A 19,976-nucleotide genomic window follows, 5' to 3' on the forward strand; every position below is an offset into this window, starting at 1 on the left:
GTGTGGTTACACACCTAGATTCCTTCATGATTTCTGAAGCTCTGAAAACAGCAATTCTAAAGATTTGGTTCAGTGAATTTACTTGATTTATCCATGCGTAGAGGCTAGTCTTGGCAAGGAACTCCCAAATCAAACATATTGGATTAGTGTCTAGATCGTTTGGGTTTGGAATTTTTTTTAAAACCAATATACCAATGCAGACTTTTTATAAATATTTTGCCATTCTTCCAAACATGTTTTATTCTATAGGATAAAAAGTCTTAGCATGTAATAAAGCGTTAATATATATGTACATAGATTTTATTTCCCTCTCTCGCTCAATCTGGAGGTAAAACTTTCAAGTGTCTCTAATTCCTATTTTGAAAAATTCTTGGATGGGAATGGAATTGCTTTTTAAAACTGGTTTCCAGAGGATACTCTTTCTTTATAGGGCCATGTTAAAAAAAAGATTGTGCAAATCCTGTGACAACTGCTTTAGAAAAGATATTGAGGGCAATACTATTCCAGAGTACAACTTGAGGGGGTGCCGAAAACACAGAATAAAATATAGTGGTGCCGCCTAGAATTGTGTAGCATGAGGAGGGGCTGCCCTGCTTGAGGAAGGGACCACTTATATATTGGGTTGGCCAAAATTTTGTTCGGGAATGAACTTTTTGGCCAACCCAATATTTTTTTCAATATCGTAACATCTTATTTAATAAGATATTAGTTGAGCACATATCTTAACTGAGTACATACTATGTGCCATGTTCTATGCTCAGCCTAGAGAGAGTTGTTCATTACTACCTCCAGAAGGAAAATATCCAGAACAGGAGAGACTTTCAATAACTAAAGGAGGCAATTTGTACATCATCTACCAGGAAGAAATAGAAGGAGGAAGTGGAATCAAGACCATGACTTTTCCCTGGGGCCAGGAAAACCAATGGGTCTTCATCGGAAACAGTCAAGCTGGGAGGAAAGATGGGTGAAAACAGAGTTATTTAGGAGGCTCTGATCTGTTTAGTCAAGTATCTGGGGTCTTAATGAAAGTAAAGGGTCTAAAACAATTAGATAGTTATTTAGCAGGATTGTACAGTTGGAGGTCCAGGACCAACTTTCATAGTGGTAGGAACAGATCTCAGACATGGAGCTCCTTCTTTCTGGTTGGGCTGTGGGAGAGGGTGTTGCTGAAAGAGAGCTAAGGACAGACACTTAAGATTATTCCTGCTCTGCCTTAGGCTATCCTAAAAGGCAAAGTTGCATTCAGAAAGGCAATAATAATAGTAGTAGTAATAATCATAATAAATTATAAGTAATAATAATGACAGTAACAACCATGGCATAGAACAGACTGAGAGCAAACACACTGGATGATGAAACTTACTGCTGAAATGCCTGAGAAACTAATTCCAGAAAACTGTCTGGGGAATCAGGAAGACAAGGTTATTTTGTCTTTTCTTTACTCGAAGCCCTGAAATGACTTCCCATTACTGTGCCTCATTTCCTCTGATCTTGAGTGAGTAAAGACCACTCAAGGCAAGGAAGGAGGAAGCTGGGGTAAATATGTGTGGTGATGTCCAATCAGTGCTTCTAGCTCCTTGGAGAGCTGCAGAGAGTAGGTGAGTGAGGTGTGCTGTAGGAGTGAGGGGCTATTCCTTACTGGTCATTCTTCCTTGTTAATCATTGTCTTTTCTTATAGACTGTTAAGAATTCATAGCCCAAAGCTAGAGCCATCACCTTGACTATTAGCTTAGGGAAAGGTTAGCATCCCTTACCCAGAGCCAGTGCCAATGTCACTTATTCATTTAGTCTACAAGGAAGGAGGGTTTAGCAGAGACTAAAAAAAAAGATTAAGCGTCTCCTCTTTAAACAGGAAACATGTTTTCTAATGTTTCTAGCTTATTCTGGCTTTTCCCAAGGGGAATCTTTGACTTGTAGAGGCGATCCTGGGCCTCAGGCTATAAGCAAGTCCAGCAAAAGTTGGACTTCGTCACTGAACCAGTCTCAGCCTCTTGCTGGGAAGCCAGTAGAGCACAATGCAGGACCACACCATATAAAGCAACAGCGCAAGTGCAGAGTTAACAGCCAAATGTATTCAGGCATCAGTTTTCATTCGGAGTCATTGCAGCCAACAGCATCCTTGTCTCATCTTTCTTTTCCACTGTCAATCTTGCCATCTCCCTTTTTGCCTCCTTCCTCTTCTTTTCTTGGTGTCTCTGACCCCAGGGTCCACCCTGTGATCTTTGGATTCCTCTGATGTAGGGTGGATCTCTCATCCCCCACCCTAGACACCCAGGTGGTCCTTAGAGAAACCAGGAAAAACGGGCAAGACATGGATGATAAGTATAAGCAGTGAAAGAAAGAACTGAAAAGGAAAGGAAAGACTACCTCTTTTCTAGTTCTGAGGCTCCCTCATATCCAAGACCACCAGCTTTCTGTCAAGCATTCCAAATAGAAAATTTTAAAATTATTTTTATTTTCCAATTCTTACTATGGTTTTCTAAAAAGTCAGAGAGACAAGAAATAAAAATGACCAGGAGATATATATGGTATGGCATCTGGAAGGTAGCAATTCCTCCTTTGTACCAAGGGTGTTAGTTTTAAAATTCCAAGTAAACTGAAATTGGAATGCTTCCTTCCCCCCAAGTTACTGCTCCCTGCCTCTCCTGTCTTCATGCCATAACCACAGCCTTCCTTTTTCATCTCTAAAAGGTGAAATACTGTTAAAAAAGTTCTACATATGAATTCTGCTGAACTTGTGTGGTTACGAGAAGCAGGATGGTCCAGTGGTAAATATCAGAGACTTGGCCAGTTAGCCAGACCTCAGTTTGAACCCCAGCCATGTGACACTGAACCAGTTACTTAAAAAGCCCAAGCCTCACTTTCCTCATCTGTGAAGTGGAAAAAATAATATTCGACTCCATAGAGCTATTGTGGGAATTAATTCATATATAGAATTTCTATATAAAATTTCAACTTTAGCTGATACAAGTATCCACTATTTTCAGTGTAGACCTAATGAGTCAGGACAGTGCAATATTTTATAATGCCTGTCCTTAGCATTATTAAGGCACCTTAGAAGATTTTAATGAACTATGAAAAAAGTCTAAAGAAAAAGCAAGTGGCTTGTCGTTTAATTTTCTTGGAGTCCACATTGAAAGGACGTTTGGAACACGCTTCCTTTTTATGTGGGTTTGATGTAAACAAAGGCCATACTTGTGATGAATGTCCCACTTCATCAAAGCGAGTTGGACTTAAAATACACTTGAAAAATTGAACTTGAGTCAACGATCTGGATTTAATTCCTATCATAAATGTCAAGCTATGATGAGAGATTCATCTAAGGACTGTTTTATTAAATACTAAGATTCATGATAATTATCCCCTTGAGTATCTTCCTTCCTCCAGAAGAGGAAATGTAAAACTCATCACAAAGCCAGTGGAGAGAACGACACGATTTTCCTTTTCATGGATCTAAACGGGTTTTTATAAAATCCCAGGAAAACATTCTCCCAGTCAACCACAGTGATGACAGTATATGCAATTGGGATTTGGCAGATTATTTTAATTAAAAGGGCAGCGGCCACTGTCATTGATTCTTGACTAACTGCAGTGCTTTACAAATGTTATGTCCTCCAGTCCTCAGAATAATCACGAATGCTAGGCACTGTGACCCCATTATAAAGACAAAGGATCTGAAGCTCAGAAAGTTGAAGTCACTCAAACAATGCCACACAGCAAGCAAGCATTGCAGCCAGGATTAGAATCCACTCTCAGGCGCCAACACTGCACTCTTTCCTTCCACAAAGTTATGTTAAAGGGTAAAGTGGGATTTTGTTAATATGGGCAACTCTTCCAGTAAAAATATGAATAAGAAGGACTCCGTCACTGAAGATATCTCACCCAGCATTTTTTTGTGGAGAAGGAATCCAGTTTGGGTGACTTTCTTGAGGAAGTAGAAATTGATTGTTCACACATAAGAATATGTTTCCGTGATTACTTTTCACTTTTACTTGGATAGTGGCCCATCCGAGGAGAGAACTGTTACTTAGGAAATTAGTATCATGTTATTACTGGCTTTAAAGATGCTTCTATTGGGGCATAGGGTACAAATGCTATCTGTCTTGCACTCTGGTTCTAACGCTGTCCCTTGGGGTCAGGGGAGACATTTTTATATTTGTAAACCAGCAGTTCCACAACTTAAATGACCAAATTGTTGTTTTGTGTTTTGTTTTGTTTTTTTAAATATGCAGATTCCTGAGCTTCTGCCTCAGAGATTCAGATACAAAGGTCTTGGGTATGACTTAGGCACGTATAGTTTTAAAAAAGCTTAATGAGGGCTTCCCTGCTTAATGAGGGCTTCCCTGGTGGTGCAGTGGTTGAGAGTCCGCCTGCCGATGCAGGGGACACGGGTTCATGCCCCGGTCCAGAAAGGTCCCACATGCCGTGGAGCGGCTGGGCCCGTGAGCCATGGCCGCTGAGCCTGCGCGTCCGGAGCCTGTGCTCCACAACGGGAGAGGCCACAGCAGTGAGAGGCCCGCATACCGCAAAAAAAAAAAAAAAAAAAAAGCTTAATGATTCTAATAATCAGCTAGGTTTTAGAATCACTGGATAGTATATTATGTTAAGCCCTTTGTGTGTCAAAGTAGTTTCTTGGGTAGAATATTGCTGTGGTTGTAATTCACTGAAGTCACCATTGCAGGTTACTAAAACTATACACATGTTTATATTTCTATATATACATTTAACTTATATATGTAATATATATATATTTGTACATTAAAAAAGTAGTGTATTGTGTACATATATAAAATATATGTATATATAAACATATATATACACACATACGTGCTGTGTGTGTGTGTGTGTGTGTGTGTGTGTGTGTGAGAAACTGAAAATCCCCAGTGTGACTCAGCATAGTATCACACTCAGGATTGAACTTGGATCTCTAACCTGGGCCAGTGTTTACAGAGTCTGTGGCTTTTTACCCCTTGGCCTCTTCATCTGGTGGTTGGTCTTAATCCTTAGTTGCAAGTAAAGCCTTATTTCCTATGGCTGACTGCCACGCTGGTCTCTTGCCGTTGCTCTCAGGGTTGAAATTGTGCAGATGGGGTTTCTTCAAGTGTGTCTATAGTCTTCATTGCTTGAGTTTGTTCCGCTTCAACAAACTCATCAGATGCCAGCTGCTTACAGATCCCACTCTACCTGAGAGTGTGGTGTCCGTCAAAGGACCTTAACAGTTGGCTGTGTTACTACCAATTACGGTTCGTGTCCGTGGTCCACCCTTGCAGGCTTCAAAGAAGGCATGGATGGTGAATATCATAACTGAGTCACTAGCTCTGAGTGCTATTTCTGTTATCTACATAAACATAAATATTCTAGCTTCTAACTTTAGTTACAACACACTTTGTGGGCACATCTGTTTCATCCTTTAGATGCCATAGACAGTACCTTGAAACTACAAACTTTTTAAGAGCCTACGAAAAGTGCTTGCCACCTGAAAAAAGCATATGTGTTTGCTCTTGTGTATGGAAAAGAAAAATGAAAATTAATAAATTAGTTAAATGTCTGTAAAACATTACACTTTGCTAACTTCAACCATGGTTAAATTTAGTATTTATTCCAACATCAGTGATTTTTGAAGACACATTTTGGATAGATTTCCTTTTGCTGACAAATCATAGCCCACCATAACTTAATAAGTTGCTCAGAGCCAGATGTTTTCCAAAAAAATTATAAAAAGCCTTTCAAGTTTTTATAGCAAAAATTATTTTTAATGTGGGCTGTTGGTGCGTATTAATATTTTGAGGTGGGAATCTCAAAAAGGAAAAATGATTGGAGCTACTCATGTTATAAAACACCCGTTTGTAAGTGGCTGATTTTCTGCGCTTTAAAAAATAAACGTATCGGTTTAAGTGAATTCTCACATTATGCTTATTGTTTAATCTTCTATCCCCTAATATACATTCTTCATTGCTTAATTAAAGTTTTCTGTTTTTTATGAGGGTGCTTAATCCGCAAACACACATGTACTGAGATTGGCTTCCTGATATGAAATGGATAATTTATAGATCTAGAAATGTTTGGGGAAGTGCAAACCCATTTCTAGCTGTTTAGGGCTGAAAACCATTCAGCTGGCTTTGATTAAAGTGAAGCTGAATCAGAAAGCTAGAATTTGCCGATGATTTTGCCATGTAAAATGCAGACATTTTACGTGGTTTTTCTTTTCATCGAGTTTATTGCTTTGATATAAAGAGCTGACTGACATGTGAGGCTGGGCTGTAATGTGGGTGCTGCAGTGGTACCTGAGCAGGGAGAGTGATGCAGTGTCCCAACCATCCTGGATCCCTTGACTTAAAATTCCACCTCTCCTGTGAAACCCCACACCTGGATTAGGTGCCCTTCCTGCATGTTCCCATGGAATCTTCTAGTGCATCATCATAGCTCATTGTCATTTACTTTCAATTGTTGACTTTTCTCAAAACCGTCACCTCCTTGAAAAGAAACTGTCTTGTTCATCATGGTCTACCCCAAACCTAGCAAAATGCCCAGCACATAGTAGTTCTGCAAATATGTTTCAGTAATGTGACAAATGTGAGGCTTACAAGTAAAACAAATCTTTCAAAGATACATTTAAAGCATGATTCAAAAGTAATAAAATAAAACTATGTGATGAAATTGTGAACTTTTTTAGGGTTAGGAAGAGATTTGGGGGAAAAAGGGCTTTGCTAATGTTTCTAAAATAATATTGAGCCTAACATCCTTTTAATTATAACCAGGTATAGCAAGTAAATTTTAATTTGTAATGAGAGAAACAGGAAACTCACAGTACCCTTAAGAACGCCTTTATTCTTGAACTGTTATATGTAAAAATGTGCAGTCGTTCATGACATTCCATGAACGAAAGAGCTAGAGTAAAATGCACTGGAATGGATGCTACTGGTGCCCCGGTCAGAGCCCCTTTACCTGGCAGGTGTACTCCATCCCCGGCTGCTGCGGGTTTGACTGCTAACAACTCAGTTACCTCTTCTACAGAGAACTACCCTTGGAACTGCCACCTTGGCTCCAGTCAATGACTAACTGATGTGGGTATATAAAACCTTGTGGTAAGTCAACTCTGAGGTGTAACTCACACTCCAGAGCTCCCCATGGGGTCAGACTGAAGCCAGTCATAGCTAAATCCAATTCTAACCTAACCTCTCTGCCTGCACTCTCCTGCCTCCTTCATACCTAAAAGCTTTCTCCCAAGAACACTCCCGCTATAAATCAAAGGAACAACAACCCAGTCTGCTTCTAGGAAACCACCTCTCAGATAGTCACTGAAATGAAATTTCAGCTTCCGATCCCTTTCCTCCAGGCTTGTGGAGGGTTCAAGAGCAAAGACGGATAAGATTGGCATCCCCCACCCCTCAGCCCACCCTATGCTTTTCCGGACTAATTATACCTGCAAATCATATTTATTTATTTTAGAAATGATAAATGTATTTTATACATGATAACCAGAACACTTCTTCCAGGTGCCTCAATTTTATTCAAATTTAACTTTTTATTAGTACCTATTTTGTGCCAACCATGTGCTAGGGAGGAATTAGGAAAGGAACGGTGAATAAGACATGATTTCTGCCCTCAAAAAAAAAAAAAAGAAATCTCAGCTTCTGAGGATGTGCTTTCGGTGGAAGAACACAGAGTGAACAAACATGTAGTCTCTTCTTTTGATTTGATCGCACAGAAGCAATAGCCTCTCGGCCCAATTTAGCGCCTATATAAGAACGACATTTCATCCTCTTCGCTTCCAGATGATACACGCATGGTGTCTGTAAATCAAGTGAATTCAAAACTGTTCTCTAGAGCATCCTTCCAGAGCCACGATGAAGGAGAGCGCTGACAGATCATTGCTTTGTAAACATGATTGGGAGAGGGGAGTCAATGTATTATTTCCTGCAGGTCTTCCTTGGAATAATACAGTTTTCTTTTCAGAAAGTATGACATGGCTTGCCTCCCTCTGAATAAAATTGCCCTTGCTTGTTTTTGAGATTTTTTTTCTCTCTGGACACAGCCTGGAAAAGAGTCAGGGAGGGCTTCCTGCAGCAATGCTATACTTTTGACTGCTGGGCCATGTGTGTCATATGTGGCCTTACACACGAGTGTGTGTTTGCTTCCCCTCCAGTGCTGGAAGAGTTTTAAGGCAGGAAGCAAATGATGTCCTTTGAAAAATGTCTTCTTAAATTATTGACTATGTGCTCAGAGTCCCTTTTTTTCGTATGTGAACTTCATCTAGAAAATAATAGTAGATTAAAAAAATTTTTTTTTAATGGTAAGGCCTCCTAAGTTTTCTCACTGACCAGATGAGGGAGTTGGGCTGGAGGAGTTCTAAGGTTCTGTTTTTCTTTTACAAATTCTGATTTTTTTACACCCTCTTCCTGGATATGCTATATTTAAACTCCATGTAAAATAATTTCTTTCAGCCTATGTCAGTATTAATTTTTGTTGTTTAGCTAGCAGATCCAAAGAAGGATGTATGTGTGTGTGTGTGTGTATGTATGTATGTGTGTGTGTGTGTGTGTGTGTGTGTGTAATTTAATCTGTATCAGGGCCTATCACTGAAGCTTTCTGACTTAATAATATTTTTGAATGAATAACTAAAGTGAATGAATAGGAGTAGTAGAGAAAAAAACCACTAGCCTTTATATTAGTATAGGATAACTGTTATAACAAAGACCCTAAAATCTCAGTGGTTTCAAGCAATTAAAAAAAATAAATGAAATGAAATGAAAAGTCTGTTGTTTGGTCACAGCCAGTGCTGTCGACAGAATAGGTAGAGGAGTGGGGCTGTGGGGTGGAGCTAGTCTATAATCCATACAGTCACTTAGGGACTCAAGGTCTTTCCGTCTTGGGACACTTTGATCTTCAACATGTGGGCCCTAAAGTTGTTAAAGAAGGGGAAAAGAAAGTGGAGGATTACCCATAGGAAATTGTTATGAACCAGAAGTGGAATTGGCCCCTTTCCACAGGCCAGAACTCAGCCCCATGGCTCTGACAGAATTGCTGGAACAGGAGGCTGGGAGATGTTACCTCATAATGTGCCCAGGCAGAAAAGGAAAACCATCAAGATTGCTGGGTTCTAGAATCCTCTGCCTTAGCTGGTTTAAAGACTTGCTAGTATTTGAGCTTGAGAGTATGATGAAAGGGCCTTACTGACCATTGCTTTTCCTATCCTACCCCCTCTTCATGCCAACTTTCATTTCGTACCTTTTCTCCCAACTCACACCATTTCCTTTCATCCAGCCTCATCTTGACTCTCTTTTATTTGATACCTTGACATAAGGAGACATAATGTGAATGTGGATGGGCACCCCTAAGGAGAAGGATTTTCATGAGCCAGATAAATGGAAAAGACAGCTCACTGGAAAAGTGGCACACATTTCAGAAAGGGAATTGGGAGAGGCAGCAAGGAAGCCAGGAGATGTTGGTTTGAGTTGACTTGAGATGAGAATGGGTTATTCTAGTAGGGGACAAATCCCAAGATGAAAAGTCCATTTCTCCATATAGTAGAATGTAATGTCTTGAACAAAATTTTATAAACTATTATAAAATTCAGATGGAAGATCCTCTCTCATGTTTTTAACTGCATTGGAAGGACCAGCACCCACAATTAAGAACTGCAACCTTTTGAGAGTAAGTCACCCCAGCTGTTCTATTTTTTTTTTAACATTCACATAAAAATAACATGCACATACACACATTCAATCATTGAGGAAGATACTTTTATAAAGAACATCGTTTCCTTTCTGCCTTAAACTCTTCCATCATGGAATGGGAAGCAAACATGTACACACATTCAGTAAACCTGCTCAGCAGTCAAAACTGTATCATTACAGCAGGAAATCCCCCCAGATTTCCCCCAGGCAGCTCCTGAAGAGCTGTAGAGTTGCAGATATTGTAATACTCCTAATCTGTAATATAGATTCCTGTGATAGGGATTCCCTGCCCCCAACTCCCTTAGGTCCAGAAAGACACTAATTCGTCTTTTTGGCTGGTCATTAATGACCAGAATTGATCTCCCTTCTCACTTGTTATGCTTAGTTTAATGAAAAACACTTTCTGGAAACAAGTTCCTGTTTATGTTTGTAAGTGGTATCTCTTACACCTAAAATTCTTACATCGGACAATTTCATAGAGCCAACAGACACAAAAGTCTTTGCCAAGAACAATTCCCATGAAGGGTATAAAAGCAGTGAATCCTTGGAAGTCCAGAGTAAATGACAGGACTTGCCCCCAGATATTAAATGGGATTAAGTGCACCTTTTCTGAAGGCCATGTAAAGCAACTGCATAGTTGACACACCATGTTTTTCTTCCCCCAGGGCTTTCCTGGAAAGGATGGATCCTCTGGCCCTCCGGGACCACCAGGGCCAATTGTAAGTATTTCCAGGAACTACTGGGATGTAGTACTGCTTTAAAGCAATTCATCTCTTTTGTGAGATTTTCTTCTGTCAAACCTTTCACCTTGGCGGCCATCTTTACTATAGTGTAACAGCTCATCCCTTGGTACAGAGCTCTTCCTAAAACATCCTTAAAAAATAATGTATCCATGTGGCTTGATTATTCTACCTCTGAGCCACTTTGCCATAAGATCACCTGCATTGATTTACTTTTATTAGACACAGATAAGACTTGAATTATTTTTTCTTTTTAAATTTTTATTGGAGTATAGTTAATTTACAATGTTGTGTTAGTTTCAGGTGTACAGCAAAGTGAATCAGTTATACGTATACATATATCCCCTCTTCTTTAGATTATTTTCCCATATAGGCCGTTACAGAGTATTGAGTAGCATTCCCTGTGCTCTACAGTAGGTCCTTGTTGATTATCTATTTTCTATATAGTAGTGTGTATATGAATTTGAAAGAACTACATCTAACCGACAGAGTGGAGACTTTTCCAAAACTGTCTTCCTTACTTTTGTGGTATGTTAGTTGGAAACAGGAATGAGCAGTGAATCCTGAAGACTTGGTGTTGGGCGGGGAGGTGAGGTTAACTGTGCATGTTTGCTGCTCTCTCTTGATAGCTAGCTGTTTTCGATGAGAATGAGTGAGTCCTCACCTTTGCTCCGTATTCCTGTCTATTAGGGCATTCCCGGAGCCCCTGGAGTCCCAGGAATCACAGGAAGCATGGGACCCCAAGGCGCCCTCGGACCACCTGTGAGTATGTGGCTGTAAGCCAGTCAGGATGGTTGCCCAGTTATCCCTCTGGTTTATTTATGTGTTTAAATTTACAGCATCTTCTTTGGTCAAAATGTTTTTTTCAGGACTGGATTCTGTGGGAATCCATGAGGAAAACAGAGAATCTCCTATAGGATAAAGATTAAGATCAGACTGTGCATATATCATGGCTAAAGACAAACGGTCCCAACAGGGAATCATCTGCAGCTAAGCTTCTGCTTATATATATTTCCATTGTTTGTTATTCTGTATTTGGCTAAGTCAACTCAATGCCATCTTTACAGGGACTGGGTACAATACTATCTGTTAATTAGGCCTGTCTCCTGGGTGAGAAATACAAGGCTGGAGAAAGTCCAGGATTAGTGAAAATGAGAAGAGATTTTTCTTTTCTAAACTCTGTGAGAAAGACAGACTTTGCCATTAAAACACACACTCACACATTCGCGAATAGTGGTGTAAATGAAGGCCCAGTGAATGGAACTAATTACCTCCCATTTTTGTGCTTCTAATCTCTTAGGTTGGTGCTTAAATGTGATCAGTGGAGGGGGTAGGGGTAGGATGGGGGAGAAACAGATGAGCTTATCTGGGCCTGTTTCCTCGTCTGTAAAATAAGGTTGTTGAAGTACAGCCTCCAGAGGCACACTTGGCATCTTCTGCGACTTGCAAATTGTTCCTTCTGGGTGTACTTATTAGTCAGCCTTCTGATGTTATCTGCGAGGTACCAAATCTGTATCCATAAACTAAAGCAATTGAGAAGTGTCAATGTATATACATTGCAGATGTGCTAAGGATTCGTGGAACAGTGAAATCTGAAGGGTGAGGGTAGGAGAAGTTAATGAAGTAGATTTCTACTCCCTGCTATAACAATGACCACAATCTCAGGGGCTTAAAACAACAAAAATTTATTATCTTACAGTTCTGTAGGTCAGAAGCCTGATATAGTCTCCCTGGGTTTTAAAATCAAGGTGTCAGCTTTTCCTTTCTGGAAGTTCTAGGGGAGAATCTGTTACCTTGCCTTCTCTAGCTTCTAAAGACTTCCCACCGTCCTTGGTTTGTGGCCCACTTTGAAGTCAGCAGTGTCACATCTCTCTGACCATTTTTCCATAATCATATCTCCCCCAAACATAGCCCAGAAAGTTTCTTTGCTTTGAGTGATGTATGTGATTACATTTGGGCCACCCAGATAATCCTAGATCATCTCCCTACATTACTTCAAGATCCTAACTAAATCACACTTCAAAGTCCTTTTGCCACATAAAGTAATATATTCATAGGTTCTGGGGATTAGGGCATGAACACTTCAGGGGCCTTTTTCTGCCTACCACACTGAAGAAGGCATAACAGAAACATTGGTTCTCATTCAGAAAGAAACTCTCTCCCTCTAGCTACTCAGATAGTCGCTCTTTATTCTTGAAACCCATTTCAATAAACTGATTTTGCCCTCAGGGTCCTATTCTAGGCTGTGATTCACATGACACATATGCAGGTACACAAACACACATAAGACATGAACATAAAAAATGCCTCCAGATTTTAGCAAACACATCCTAATTTGCACACTCAAAGCTCTCCTTAGTTGTCATTTTACAAAGCCATATACTTATTTAAGATAGCTACATTATCATGGTGCAAAACCTTTTAGATCTCCTCTTTTCATATCAAATCGCTAATGGGTCACAGAAGAAAATTTGATTGCTTTATCCTCATACATCTTTTTCTATTATCTCTGCTACCAGGCTTCAGTCCACTTCCCAAAATGTGCTCCAGGAAACAAGAGTTCCAGAATATGTCAGCAGGGCTCAGAGAGCAAGGGGTTCTGGGAAAGAAGTCTCAGAGATAGTGTATACTAAATCTGTTTCTCAGAAAGTCATGACAAGTCTTAGGAGAGCAAAGACTTTGAGGCACCTTAAGGTGAAACAAACAACCAAAACACTGGTTTAACTTGGTTAGACAATAAACAAATGTATTTGTGCAGTTTCCCTTAACCCAAGCTAGGTTGACCCTAACTGCAGAGGGATGGAATGCGATAGGAAAGAACAGGCTCTAGGAGTACTTGGGAGAGAACAGTGGGGTGTGGGAGGAGTAGAGTGAGATATGAAATACATTAGGTAAGTAGGACCCCACCCTGCTTATCCATCTGGCCTTTTGTAGCTCTAGAATAGACTTTAAATATGGGGCATAGAAAAATAGCAACACATTTTTTCCTGGAAATAAAACACTCGTTAATAATATTAGCTTCTATTGTTATAAATCAACAGAAAAGGTCCAATGATGGTGGCATTTATATCAGAGACAGCACTGGGTATTCTCTCAAAAGCCAATTGTTCTCTGAACCGTCCAGCCCAGACTTTTCCCTGTGTTTTGGGCTGGGAGGAGCCATATGCCTACTGGCTGCCAGACTGGCGTGTCTAGTAAAGTAGGCTCAGTGTCACGGTGTAAAGGCCTTGATTGATTTCCCATGGATGTCTGTCTAGGAAGGCGGGAGGGAAAGAGACCAAGAAAGACATACCGCCCCACTGAAAATAGCAGTGTGTTTCCTATAGTCGGTGCCAGGAAAATGTTTGCTTTCATGAACCCTGCTTTTAGCTGCTGACTTCCCAGGACAGAATGGGCATTAATGCTGTTGCAGTCATAATTCCTACCTGAGGCTTAAGCGTAAGCTAAAATATGGTATCTCCCCTCGCAGAAGAACTGCAGGAGGAATGTTGTGTCATTTCCTGGCTTGAATCTCCTCAGTGGATCCCTGTCACCAGGGGATAGGGCCCAAATATTCAGCCACGTATACCTAGCCCTTGACGATGGGCCCTTACTTTACCCTCCAACTTGATCTGGCATCGTCCTTTCTCTTGGAGGTATGACAACATCCCTTGGAGTTGTCACCCCAAATTATTTAAAGCTCCCCCAATATATGCCATCCTGTTTCACACTTTTTTTTTTTTGCCTTTTGGGGATGCTCTTCCATTTGTCTGGGTTGCTTTCTCCTCCTTTCTCTACCTGGTGAGCTTCTGGCTATTATCTCTCTTAAACTGTGCACTTCCAGTGTGAGGCCACCCTCATGTCCTCAGGCTGAGAGACTTCATTTCAACTATTGATGTCCATCTCTCCACGAAAGGAGAGTTCCTTGAGGGCAGAAATTTTATCATACTCATGTTCTGATTCCTAGACCCCAGCTCAGTATCATAGAGGGTACTTAATAAGTGTTTGTTAAAAGAAAGAATGAAGGTATGATTGCCTTCCAGTTAGGCTGATGTGCAGGTGAGTATGAGAAGGTTATTCTTACAGATTGGGGTCAGATGTGGGAGACATTTAGAGCCGAATGAGGGATGTTTTGATTTTGGTTAGCAGACATCTAATATTTGGAGCTTGGACCATGAGATCATTCTTCTTGCCTTCAGGACTAAAATTCTGTGAATCTGTGAATGTAGCTACTGTATTTTCTTTTCTTTACATTTCAAGGTTCCTGAAATTAAAGGAAAATGTGCCATTTTTTCTCACCTACATGTACAGGGAATGTGTGTTTTCCCTCAAAGCATACTTTGGTGGCGTTATGAACCTTAACTCACTCAGGAATTTTTAGTTTGTTTTTGTTTTACTTTGCAAAAATCAAAGAAAAAATGTCAGAGAAGTTGGAATAAAAAATAATTTCTTGCCATTCAGATATAGTCACTAAATGGATCGTTCTTGGAGACTGCCTAGCTATGTCCTGCAGCTACTTAGTAACAAGCGTTGTGAGGCTGAGTTTGAGGAATTTCAGGCCCAGTTAAATACATCCATCTCTATATACCAGAAGGTGCCCACAGCTGATGCTGTCCATTTACCTTATCACTCAGGTTTGCACTGTAGTTTTTTTTCTTTTTACTTCTTCTTCTTTTGTTTTTTTGGCTGCGCAGCATGGCATGCAGGATCATAGTTCCCCAACCAGGGATCGAAACTGCATCCCCTGCCGTGGAAGCGTGGAGTCTTAACCACTGGACTGCCAGGGAAGTCCCTGTAGTTTCTTTTTCTACGTTTCAAGCATTTCAGACAAGACAACTTAATAAATGATAGCTAGCAGTGGAAATATCAAAGAACACATTGGTTCAGAAACAAAAATATTCAAGATAAAATAGATTATAAGAAACGACTCAAACAAAATGATAAGTCACTCGAAAAAAACAAACAAAATGAAACAAAACAAAAATCTAATTCTGAATGACTGCTGTGAGGTTTGGGAGATATATATTTGCTTTTTAAATTATTATTTAATTAGGCAAAATATTATCTTCACTGAAAAAGATGATTCTGGCTAGCAGATTTGTTGAGCAGTGTTCTCTTTCATGGCAGCAGTAGTGTGTTCTGGGGAGAGTGCAGATTCTGGAGCTTAGCTGATTGGGTTCAGGTCCCAGCTTTTCCATTTTCTTATTGTATGACCTTGGGCAAGTTATTTGTCTTCTCAGTACATCACTTCCCTTATATGTAAAATGGAAGTAATATCTCATAGGGTTCTTATAAAGAATAAATATATTTATCTCATAGGAATCTTACAAGGATTAAATGAGTTCATTTTATAGGGCTGTTATAAGAGTTAAATGAGTTAATACACCGAGGACAGTGCTTGGAACATGGTAAAATCAGCTTGAGTATTAAACTACTAGTACTTACAAACAGTTTCTTAATATATTAAAAATGTGGGGCTTCCCTGGTGGCACAGTGGTTGGGAGTCCGCCTGCTGATGCAGGGGATGCGGGTTCGTGCCCCAGTCCTGGAGGATCCCACGTGCCGCGGAGTGGCTGGGCCCATGAGCCATGGCCAATGGGCCTGCACGTCTGGAGCCTGTGCTCCGCGACGAGAGAGGCCACAGCAGTGAGAGGCCCACGTACCACACACACACACAAAAACTGTGAAAGAGTTACTTATTCTTGTTTGCTGATTTTTGTTTTTGCTTTGTGTCAAATACTTGCAAAGGAAGTAGGCAGCAGTCCTAGATATATAATAAATATTTAAATTTAATATTGGACTTAGTTGAATGTTCGAGTGACTCTTTTATGCAAAAAATGGGCTAGGTGGTTTTGGAAACATAAAGTAATATAAGTTATGGTCCCCAGTATTAGAGGTCTTACCATCTGCACAGAGAGAAGAGAAATCCATGCAATGACTTGTAGCTATACTACAATGAAAATTTAGTGTCAGATAGGTGATACTTGAACTAAGTATTGCATTAGAATATTCCTATTGTTGATACCTAATTTATAAGTTATATGCTTAATACCTTTCTCACATTTCAAATGTTTTTATACACTGACTAGACCAGGTCTGTGAGAATGAGAAGTTGTAATTTTGATGAGCAGGAGGTGGGGAAGATGGGGCTAAATAACGAGACATTGAATTTGAGGACTTTGACTGTGTCACATGGATGTCTAAGAATCACTGAATGATTTCTGAATAGAGGAAGAAAGAGCTGCCATCAATCAACAGTCACTGAGCTTTCTAAGTTGTATGCTGGTAGTATCTGAGGAGGATGAGACTAGTGGTTTTGTAGAGGATGAACTGGAAGGGAGGGTTTTTAGTTAGAGAAGCCAGCTAGAAGGAAGTTGCAAATGCACTGGTGTGAAATGGGTAGGGTAGCACCTTGGTGGTGGAGTGGAAGAGATAGATATAAGAGGAATTGCAATGCAAAAAGTGTGCATGTACGTGTGTGTATGTGTGTGTAATAGACATGCAAGAGGCAATGGAATGGACATTCACAGAAAGATAGACAAGATGAAAAGGTAGAGGGCTATGTACCAGATGAAGGAACAAGATAAAACCCCAGAAAAACAACTAAATGAAGTGGAGATAGGCAACCTTCCAGAAAAACAATTCAGAATAATGATAGTGAAGATGATCCAGGACTTTGGAAAAAGAATGGAAGCAAAGATAGAGAAGATGCAAGAAGTTTTTAACAAACACCTAGAAGAATTAAAGAACAAACAGAGATGAACAATACAATAACTGAAATGAAAAATGCACTAGAAGAAATCAATACCAGAATAACTGAGGCAGAAGAACGGATAAGTGACCTGGAAGACAGAATGGTGGAATTCATTGCTGCAGAACAGAATAAAGAAAAAAGAATGAAAAGAAAAGACAGCCTAAGAGACCTCTGGGACAACATTAAATGCACCAACATTCGTATTATAGGGGTCCCAGAAGGAGAAGAGAGAGAGAGAAAGGACCCAAGAAAATATTTGAAGAGATTATAGATGAAAACTTCCCTAACGTGGGAAAGGAAATAGCCACCCAAGTCCAGGAAGCGCAGAGAGTCCTAGGCAGGATAAACCCAAGGAGAAACATGCCAAGACACATAGTAAGCAAATACACAAAAATTAAAGACAAAGAAAAAAAATTAAAGACAAAAATTATTGAAAGCAGAAAGGGGAAAACGACAAATAACATACAAGGGAACTCCCATAAGGTTAACAGCTAATTTCTCAGCAGAAACTCTACAAGCCAGAAGGGAGTGGCATGACATATTTAAAGTGATGAAAGGGAAGAACCTGCAACCAAGATTACTGTACCCGGCAAGGATCTCATTCAGATTCGATGGAGAAATCAAAAGCTTTACAGACAAATGAAAGCTAAGGGAATTCAGCACCACCAAACCAGCTCTACAACAAATGCTAAAGGAACTTCTCTAAGTGGGAAACACAAGAGAAGAAAAGGACCTACAAAGACAAACCCAAAACAATTAAGAAAATGGTAATAGGAACATACATATCAATAATTACCTTAAATGTGAATGGATTAAATGCTCCAACCAAAAGACACAGACTCACTGAATGGATACAAAAACAAGACCCATATATATGCTGTCTACGAGAGACCCACTTCTGACCTAGGGACACATACAGACTGAAAGTGAAAGGAGGGAAAAAGATATTCCATGCAAACGGAAATCAAAAGAGAGCTGCAGTAGCAATTCTTATATCAGACAAAATAGACTATAAAATAAAGACTATTACAAGAGACAAAGAAGAACACTACATAATGATCAAGAGATCAATCCAAGAAGAAGATATAACAATTGTAAATATTCATGCACCCAACCCAGGAACCCCTCAATGCATACGGCAAATGCTAACAGCCATAAAAAAGGGAAATTGACAGTAACGCAATAATAGTAGGGGACTTAAACACCTCACTTTCACCAATGGACAGATCATCCAAAATGAAAATAAATAAGGAAACAGAAGTGTTAAATGATACATAAAACAAGATGGACTTAGCTGATATTTATAGGACATTCCTTCCAAAAACAGCAGAATGTACTTTTTTCTCAAGGGCTCATGGAACATTCTCCAGGATACATCATATCGTGGGTGACAAATCAAGCCTTGGTAATTTTAAGAAAATTGAAATCATATCAAGGATCTTTGCCAACCACAACGCTATGAGACTAGATATCAATTACAGGAAAATGTGTTTGTATCTGTAAGAGATACAAACACATGGAAGCTAAACAACACACTACCTAATAACCAAGAGATCACTGAAGAAATCAAAGAGGAAATCAAAAAATACCTAGAAACAAATCACAATGAAAACACAACGACCCAAAACCTATGGGATGCAGCAAAAGCAGTTCTAAGAGGGAAGTTTATAGCTATACAAGCCTACCTTAAGAAACAAGAAACATCTCAAATAAATAACCTAACCTTACACCTAAAGCAATTAGAGAAAGAAGAACAAAAAAACCTCAAAGTTAGGAGACAGAAAGAAATCATAAAGATCATGTCAGAAATAAATTTAAAAAATGAAGCAAATGATAGCAAAGATCAATAAAACTAAAAGCTGGCTCTTTGAGAAGATAAACAAAATTGATAAACCATTAGCCAGACTTATGAAGAAAAAAAGGGAGAAGACTCAAATCAATAGAATTAGAAATGAAAAAGGAGAAGTAACAACTGACACTGCAGAAATACAAAGGATCATGAGAGATTACTATAAGCAACTATATGCCAATAAAATTAACGACCTGAAAGAAATGGACAAATTCTTAGAAAAGCACAACCTTCTGAGACTGAACCAGGAAGAAATAGAAAATATGAACAGACCAATCACAAGCACCAAAATTGAAACTGTGATTAAAAGTCTTCCAACAAACAAAAGCCCAGGACCTGATGGCTTCACAGATGAAATCTATCAAACATTTAGAGAAGAGGTAACACCTATCCTTCTCAAACTCTTCCAAAATATGACAGAGGGAGGAACACTCCCAAACTCATTCTATGAGGTCACCATCACTGTGATACCAAAACCAGACAAAGATGTCACAAAGAAAGAAAACTACAGGCCAATATCACTGATGAACATAGCTGCAAAAATTCTCAACAAAATATTAGCAAACAGAATCCAACAGCACATGAAAAGGATCATACATTATGATCAAGTGGGGTTTATCCCAGGAATGCAAAGATTCATCAATATATGCAAATCAATCAACATGATACACCATATTAACAAATTGAAGGAGAAAAGCCATATGATCATCTCAGTAGATGCAGAGAAAGCTTTCGACAAAATTTAACACCCATTTATGATAAAAACCCTCCAGAAAGTAGGCATAGAGGGAACATTCCTCAACATAATAAAGGCCATATATGACAAACCCACAGCAAACATCATTCTCAATGGTGAAAAACTGAAAGCATTTCCTCTAAGATCAGGAACAAGCCTAGGATGTCCACTATCACCACCATTATTCATCATACTTTTGGAAGTCTTACCCATGGCAATTAGAGAAGAAAAAGAAATAGAA

At 39.5% G+C, this 19,976-nt stretch overlaps 1 protein-coding gene across 6 annotated transcripts in view; it reads left to right on the forward strand.

Annotated features, from left to right (window-relative positions):
* Positions 1 to 19,976, forward strand: part of COL14A1 (collagen type XIV alpha 1 chain) — a 267,412-nt gene that overhangs the window by 214,826 nt on the left and 32,610 nt on the right. For all 6 annotated transcript variants that reach the window (XM_073794695.1, XM_019932069.3, XM_019932070.3 and 3 more), the window contains 2 exons: positions 10,343 to 10,396; positions 11,108 to 11,179. In XM_073794695.1, the coding sequence (XP_073650796.1) occupies positions 10,343 to 10,396; positions 11,108 to 11,179 (126 nt within the window). The remainder of the gene's footprint in view (positions 1 to 10,342; positions 10,397 to 11,107; positions 11,180 to 19,976) is intronic.

The sequence above is a fragment of the Tursiops truncatus genome, chromosome 17 (genome assembly GCF_011762595.2).
Source record: "Tursiops truncatus isolate mTurTru1 chromosome 17, mTurTru1.mat.Y, whole genome shotgun sequence".
In the NCBI taxonomy this organism is placed as follows: domain Eukaryota; kingdom Metazoa; phylum Chordata; class Mammalia; order Artiodactyla; family Delphinidae; genus Tursiops; species Tursiops truncatus.